Source organism: Sesamum indicum, linkage group LG6 (assembly GCF_000512975.1).
Source record: "Sesamum indicum cultivar Zhongzhi No. 13 linkage group LG6, S_indicum_v1.0, whole genome shotgun sequence".
Lineage (NCBI taxonomy): Eukaryota > Viridiplantae > Streptophyta > Magnoliopsida > Lamiales > Pedaliaceae > Sesamum > Sesamum indicum.
In genome coordinates this window covers 3,743,127-3,752,029 of record NC_026150.1, presented here as the reverse complement: position 1 = coordinate 3,752,029, position 8,903 = coordinate 3,743,127, and the positions used below count along the sequence as shown (strand labels likewise).

The 8,903-nt window shown below is 30.0% G+C and overlaps 1 protein-coding gene across 1 annotated transcript in view; it reads right to left on the bottom strand.

Annotated features, from left to right (window-relative positions):
- Positions 1 to 2,063, bottom strand: part of LOC105163682 (gamma-cadinene synthase-like) — a 39,554-nt gene extending 37,491 nt beyond the window's left edge. Inside the window, exons 1-3 of the mRNA XM_020694474.1 lie at positions 1,771 to 2,063; positions 1,317 to 1,590; positions 600 to 972 (exon numbers count right to left, since the gene is read on the bottom strand). Of these exons, the coding sequence (XP_020550133.1) occupies positions 600 to 972; positions 1,317 to 1,590; positions 1,771 to 1,899 (776 nt within the window). The 5' untranslated portion in view covers positions 1,900 to 2,063. The remainder of the gene's footprint in view (positions 1 to 599; positions 973 to 1,316; positions 1,591 to 1,770) is intronic.

The window sequence follows — 8,903 nt, the reverse complement described above, 5'->3', positions numbered from 1 at the left end:
TCCTTACTGCTTCTATGGCGTAAGGCACTGCAAATAATTTTCCTTGTTTGGCTGCTTCAACTTCGTAGTCCGCGTATAGATTTAGAATAAACTTATATATAATTTTCATGTAATCTGGAAGTCGATCAAGTTCATTGATATCCCACCTGCAAGAATCACATTAATTTTTACTCAAATTCATCTTTAATTACAAGATGAAAGTATTACTATTAGTATTATTTTTTCAATCAAGGACAAGTAAATGATTCTAATGATTATATTAAATAAGTATATATATTATACTTTTCCAAGATCTCGGTGAAAAGGTCAGCTTCTTCAACTGTAGCATAGTTATCATATGTATCATCCATTATTGTAAGCATCGCCATACTTTTAGTAATTGCTATTCGGGAATAAGAGTATTGAGCCTCAAAATGGAAAGTCGTGCCCCAAAAATAGTCCTCCACTAATCTGTCTCTCGCATAAGGTAGTTTTGATACCAAATCTAGCTCGTTCCACCACCTTTAAAATGTAAAAAGAAAAGACAAGTCAATATGCTGATTTACCCTACCTATTACCGTTCAATAATACATGGATGTAATAATAAGTGTATTGCGCACCTGGAAAGATCATGGAGCTCTTTCTTATATATATTTTGCAAATAATTGAAATCCAGCTTGGCTAGTTTTAGAAGTATTTCATTTTTCGATTGGTTCCTCTCATAAAAGGAAATGTAATGGCGGGCTTCCAATCTTGGAACGCCTCTATAAACCGGTTGCTCTAGAGCTCTCTTCACTTGGCACTGAAGTTGGGGCTCTAATTCTTGCACCATACGATTTAGGTGATGGGTTGTGAAGGCGACTGCATCTTCTAATATGTCTTCGCCATGAACCCTCACGTTGGACGCTTCGTACAAGCTTAACAGGCCCTTAGCATCACCAGTGAGGGTTTCTTCAAATTTGCCGCCGTCGTCCTTAAACTTGTTGAAAACATCTGGTTGACGATCAAATACGTCACGTTAAAATCGTATAAGTTGTTTCATTTCTCATAAAATTAGTATGGCCTAAATGAACAAAAGCCTGCTAGAAAAAGCCCTTGTCACGATGTGTCACTTCGTAACTGCATTTCAAAACTTGATGTACTTAGCCCCTTTAAAGTTTCTTTCGAGCATGGTATTAATCTGTTAACCCCTATGTTAACTTCAAATTGATGCATCAGATAATATCATTATATATATAATATATTGTGTGCGTATAATAATAAGACGAGTAAAAAAAGATTGATTCGATATAAATAACCACATATACATTGCAAATGAAGTGAGAAAAGGAACGTACCGCAAGAGACAGAATAGCGATGTTGCCTTAGCAGACGAAATTGAAGCGCAGTAGCGAACAAGTCATAGTTGTCTTGGTCCTTATCTTGAGACTGGAAAAAGAAGATTTCTCGAAGTTGATCTTCAATCTCTTGCTCAAAATGATATCCCACTCCTAAACGCTCAAGTGTGTCAATTAATATTAGTTTCTCAATTGTTGTACTTCCTTTCGTCATCAGCATGCTTCTTGCTTGTTGCTTTAGTTCTTGAATTGCTTCAGCATACTTTTTTTGTACCTACAAAAAAGCCAATCATCGTTTACCAACACATGGGATGCATAAAGTTTCATAAAAAAATTATCTAATTCAAGAAAATCATGCTATAAAATCGACATGTTAAATGCATGGATCGATTGCATTTAATTTTACCCTGTACAATAGACCCCCTAAACAAATAGAAGAGCTACGTACACAAACCTTATCGTCCAAGGAAAACGAAGTGAAGGCATCACCCCACATGCTCGGGGTGTAACTCGTAATGGGTGGGCGGCCATCCTTGGGGAGATTTGGAAGGCTTTCATCAAAACAGGTCGCAGCGGGAGCCATTTTGATATGCAGCTGATAATCAAAGCCTATCTCTCAATCTCTAATGTTGTAATCTCTGTCTGTATATTTCTTGACATGTATCAATCACTGATTCACTTATTTATAGGTATTAATTAGCTCGTTTCAACTTTAAGTACTTCTAGCTAATCTTCAAATGTTTACCAAATGAACAAGCAAGAAATGACAGGTGAGAATAATATCAAGTTAATTTCGATTATAGTGTTTTCGTATTTAAATCAACCAAATCGTTTAGAGATGAGCTTGTGATAAAAAGTTGGGTTATCAAAAATTGTATCTAAGCCATGAGTGGTATGTCTTTATAAATACGGTTGAGTTGTATGATTTTTATACGAAACATAAAATACAATTTTAATTGTGTAATCATAACGCATTCATACATACATACTTTGATTTGAACTGAATCGGAGTCGCATCGAAGATTTGTACACAGTTTCGAGATTATTAAGGCATCAACAATATAATTGGGGGTATAATTTATGTCATTTTGTGGTATCAGTTATGATTCCCACACTAAATAGCAACATGAGTAGATAAAAATATATTTTTCATTCATTCTTTATTATGTCCTGTAAATGGATAAATAATATCCTATTCACATGATTTTGTCCATGTGATATGTTAATTTGAAGATTTTCTCACTATTGTCCTCAAATTGTTATTTTTTTTTAAAGGAATTAGGAGTAAATTATCAAAATTGATTTCAACATAATTAAAGTTGCCACTCCCTATATTTATCGGACTAAAATTACGACTTTTCATGATTATATTAGTACCGTAATAAAGAAAATATTGACATGTTTAATCTAATTATTCCCACTCCATTCGAATATTGTTCAAATTAAAGATTGATGTCTCATTCCCACGAAGAGAATAATTAAAGTCTATACTCCAAAAAATTTGAAGGTCAAACAAAAAAAAATATGATTTTTCATTGCAATTAATTATTTTATTAAAAGAAGAAAAATTGTGTGTCAAATATAAATCAATCAAAACTTTATAACATCTGTTACTATTATTTCGGTAAGTGTGGCAGTAGAGAGCCTCTCAAAATGGCAGATAAATATCCATACACATTTGGTGAAATTCAAACACATGATTTCGAACTTGTTCATGAAACCTTAACTTTAGCCTTAACCCACTAGACTAAGACATCATTGGTTTAGTTGTAAATGCTACCAGCAACTTGTGGCTGAACATCCAACTGCTATATTCAGAGAGTAAAAACTCTGTGTAATTTCGTGCTAAACACGATTCCGTCTCTGAATCAATAACAACGATTTGACATATATCCATCCCTAATTTTATTGACAGTCTAATTGTGATTCCAACTCTAAAACGATGTTTGCAATAGCTTCGACTTTTGTGATGGGAATAAATTGTGAAGAAAATTATAACACAAGCAGTATTAAAAGTTGGGATTGTTTGAAAATAAAATTTAAAATTGAATACAAAATTAAAGTGGGAGTGTTCAAAAAAAGTTGGTAGCGAATTACTTCTAGCTTTTCACTTACATCACTTAATTTAAGCAATTTAAAAACAAAATTGTGAAACTAAAACACTTTTTTCAATTATTTTTCGCAATAAACCAACAAATATTATTTTCAGCATTTGCAAATACCGCCTAAATTGTAAGCGTTTTCCGCCTCAAAGTAAAAAACAACTTGAATTATTTAATCTTCACATACATTTTCTTTGCGCCTCAAATGTCTGAGTTATGGAAAATATTACAATTAATTCTGATTAATCTATATTATAACAGTCAATGTGACCTAATTTAATTGGCTAAGTTGAGGCCATGACTTTAAGGTCATGAATTCAAAGCCCACCAACATGTGGGGATTGTTAATTCTACTTTAATAACATGTGTCATTCTACTTTAATCGTAATTGTTGATTGGATATGGTTATCTAATGCTGATAATATTAGTATATGATTGTTATAGCTGTCGATTGTTGTTACATATAATTATTTAATTCTTATTCGGACCAAATTAACCCGAGTAAAACTAATCATATATATGACAAATAAAATATACTATTATATAATTAGTTCAGGCCAGACCCAACCAAAGCTCAAACTAGTCTTCTGGTACCTTTCATCAATGTTTATCATTACTACCTTATTTATTTAAGGTTGTGGTGGTTGGTAGCTGGAATAATAGCCACCAAGGAGATTAGTTGTTACGTGGGGTTTTGTCAAACAGAGATGGAGATAACTTTTCTTTAATGCAACATTTCTCTTATCCTTTCAAGTGTATCAGCTTTCCATAATCAAACGCAATTCCAAACCTGTTTTATTACCTTCATCTTCTTTGTTCCTGTCTTAGGAACTCTAACACGTAATACATATTTTGTCCCAAGTTTAAATTTCAGTAATCGGAAGTTTTAAGTATTATCGTGCTTCTGTTATTAATCTCATTTATGAGATTCGGTATATATTTGATTTGTTGTTCGTTGGAAAAACTTTTGTCAAGTTCAGATATGATTAAATTGAACCGCCCACACTTGTTTGGGCCTCGTTTAGTTCATGCTTTTTAATAAAATATAAAAATATGGCAAAAAATTTACTTTTTTAAAATTTAATAGCTACTAAAAACACAAATATTTTTCAAAACTCCCAAAAAAAAATGAAGTAACATTCTTTTAATTATATTTTATTATTAATTTATTCTAATTAAAAATACATTATTTAAGCATACATATATACATGTATTTCACAAATAACGAAGCCAAAGTGAAAAAAAAAATTATCGTCAAAAAGTAAAAAATAATCAACCAGCTTAATAATGAGTGAATATATGAATCACGAAAATTATGTCAATTTTAAGTGGAAGGGCATATAAGAAAAAATAATTAATCCTGGCTTAGACTAATTCATGGGATAGTTAATTCCACTTCTTAGGTGGGCCATTATCCCATAAATTAAGATTGTAATACCGGCCTGGTATAATATCATGCTCTAATAATGCGAACCAAACGTTTAATTATGCATGATAAATAATTCTATTATGCCTAATCAGATGAACCAAATGAGCCCTTGTTATATGATTTGTCATATTTTTTTTTAATTGTATGTCAATCACATGATAGTATATTATATTTAACATGATAATTAATTAAAATCCGAGCAAACCTAATTAGGATTAAAATTTCCAATCGAGGGATTTAAATATTCGCTATGAAATATAGACGTAACATCATTACTCTTGGAATAATTGATTGAATGAACAAGTTCAATTTACATTTTTCCAAGGCCTCATAGATGGAAAAGTTGCAATTTTGGTTCTGTAATTAGGGGTGGTGGCAATTTTCGTCCTATTGGAATTCATTCTACAATTAAATTCTATAGTTTCAAAGAATTTATACATTAGGACAAAAATTAGTTGAAAATTGCAAATCGGATTGGAACATAGCACATGAGCCTCAATAGCCCTAAAAATTGGGGATTCCGACCACATCCAATGGGGCGCAGATATTACATTCGGGCTATATTTGCAATTTTCAAAGAATTCTGTCCTTAAAGTACTACTTTTCTTAAGAAATTATAGGATTTATTCGCTAAATGAACTCGGACAGGATTTATTCGTTACATGATCAAAATTATAATTTTTTTCTAATAATTATCATTAAAATCTAATCCACATTATGCACACACATGCCATATCACAAATATGCATGCATCATAGTTTTCGCCTTTTCTGTCATGTTGCCTTAGCCCACGTCTGGGTCAGAAGGGTTTGGTATGTCTGCCCATCCAAGCAAACCAGAGCGAAAGGAAAGTGTATCGGGTTAAAAGCCAGTAGCTATCCACTCGAATGCGACCCAGGCACAAAAGCAAGACTAGTCCTCATAATGAAAGGCCAGAGAGTGAGAGCGTGGGAATAGCAGACACAAGATCGAATTACGCTTTGACCCGGCGAGGGAAAGCAGCTCCTTCCATGGCTACTACTCGAATGAATTCGGAAGAAAGGGGCGACCGAAATATAGAACTACATATTAGAAAGGTTAAATATATATTTAACAACTTTGTTTTTATTTAATTTCATTCCTATATATCTTAATAATCTGCAGGGGTCTATAGGTATTGCAGGTAAATTGTCTTTAATATATATAGGGTTGGTTCACTAGAATTAAATCTTATTAAAGGCTTACAAAAACTGGACCAGCTGATTATAGCCAATAGTCAATTTTTTTTTTAGAGCATTCATATGACAACAACAGGACAAGTGTCAAAATCATATAATAGCCCCACCGCTCCAATCAGCACGATCGATATCTAGAGAAATTCAAATGGTCAAAATTTCTGTACTGAGCTCTTATAAGAGATAACTCTGTTGTCTTGTTGATTTTTTTAATATTCAAATTAATTTTTTAATCTATTCAATTCATCTGATATAGTAATGGTAATTTTAATATTTTTTTTAAATGAACTTATAAAATACATTTCAAATTTACATACACCTCAACTTTCTACGCATTTTATATTTTGAAACTATTAACACACATCAATTGTGTCGTGTATTGCTTTTATTTATATTAAAAGAAAAGCAACTCCATACTCACAAATGGTGGTTAATGATACATCCGCACCAATTTTTTTGTAAAGTAAAAAATCCTTTCATAATTAAACAACTAGCTGATTCAACTTTTCAAAATTCACATTAATTGATAAATTATTCCTATTTTTTTTCTTTTATTTATTAATGTAATGTATTGGTTTATATATAATTACGAATACCTCCTCATTACTTGAAAAATTACAAACACCTCCCTAAAATGAGGGATAATTATGTAGCCACTAGACTGTGAAGTAGTAGACATTACTATTTTACCCTTTCTAAAATTTCAAAAAAATTAAAAAAATATAAAATACATTTAGGGTGGGTAAATTAAATATTTCATAGGGAATATTAGTTTGTAGAACTATTTTAGAAAATTCTTAAAGTATATAAAATTTTAATTTATAATGTAAAAGAGTATTTTGATCAGTTCAACACAAAAAATGAATGAAAAACATAACAGAAAGCGCTCGTTGTTAGATGGACACTAAAATCAAGGGGGTATTTATAATTTTTCAAACAACGAATAAAGTATTTTATAATTATGTCAAACCTCATCAAAGGTGAATATAATTTACCATATTTTTTAATAATCACTTTAAAATTAAATTTCATCTAAATCACATATTGATAAATACAACTATTTATTTTTTGCTTAATCATCCATTATGTCCATTAAATAATATTTTAATTCCTTCATCATTTCATGAATGAAATTAATTTTGAAATTTAGCTCCAACATGCATTAACATAACCATTTATTAAATTATTAATCCAAACACTATAACTACTTACATATTTTAAATTTATTTACTTCAAAACCAATTTCCATAATTAACTATTTAATCAATTATGCGACTAACAAGTCAAATTGAGCCTTAATAGAACATTATCATTGATATTGTAAAGTACAAAACTTTATATATATATACATTATATAATTTAATGTAATAATGGGAATTCAATGTTACCGAAGCAGATAGGCCGTCGGACTCATACTTAATACCATTAATACGGTAATATCAACATTTTTTTTTAGAAAAAGCGTGATTTTTTTTTTTAAAGATAGAAGCGGCAATTATAATAGGGAAAAATTTGAAAAAAAAAATTATCCATTTAGTTCATAAAATAAAAATAAAAAAAAAATAAAAAAATAAATAAAACTATAATTTTTAGTCCACAAGGGTATTTTGGCCAATTCACCATAAAAATATATGAAAACTAATAAATTGGGCTAATTGTTAGACGGCCATCAAACTTAGGGGGTATTGATAATTTTTCAAACAACAAGGGAGTATTCGTAATTATGTCAAATCTCAAGAAAAGTTATTGTAATTTACCCAAAAAATAAAAAAGAACAAACTAATATGTTATAAATTTCAAAATTTTATTTTATCCAAATATCTATTAAATTTATTTTTAAAATAAAATTTAATATTTTATAAACTCGAAACATTCTATAAAATATATTAACTTATAAAAATATTTATATTAACTTATCCAAACACCCTCTTGATCACGCCAACCTCCGATGGAGACCACCTACGTTTGGGAGAGCTTCACTGAGGACATCAAAAAGGACGCTGATTGGATGAATTTTCAAAACAAAATATAAAAATCAATACTGATATTAGAAATTCTCATTAAAGAATCTCTCGTATGAAAATTTAAATAAAAATAATTAAAATATCACTTAAACCTTGAAATTTAATATAATTATGAATGTCACTTCATTGTTTGAAAAATTGTAAATGTCCCTCCTGATATTTGATGAAATTATGTAATCCTTGGATGAATATATGAAATTATCAACTATGCCCTTATTTTTTAAAATAAAAATTTATAAAAAAATTATTCAATTTGTCAATAAATAATTTTAAAAATAAATAAAAATATAATTCTTATTTCGCAAAGGCATTTTTGTCTGTTCACCGTAAAAAAATAGATGAAAATCTAACTAAAACTAATGGAATGAGCCATTATTAGACGGCCGTTAAAATAAAAATGATAATTCTTTAAATGACGAGAGAATATTCATAATTATGTTAAACTTTGGGAATGTCATTGTAATTTACTCTTACAATTTTTTGTTAATTTATCTTCGGATTTCATTCTTTAATACTTTCTTTGTCTAGAAATATATTTGTTTTTTTGGTTAAAGGAAATTAGAATATTTTAGTCTATTTTGGTTTAAATATTAAAAAATTAGGAAAGTTATTGAAGGTTTTAAAAGTAGAAAGTATAGAATACTTCTTTTTTGGAAATAATATATATAATACTGAAAATACTGACATATTACGATATAACAATCCACGTCTCACCCACGTACGTACGTGTCCAGCATTAATCACACACCCACGAATCAACGAAGCGCACGTGGTTACGGAGGCGGCAAGGCAAAAACATTAAATGAATTCTGATGACA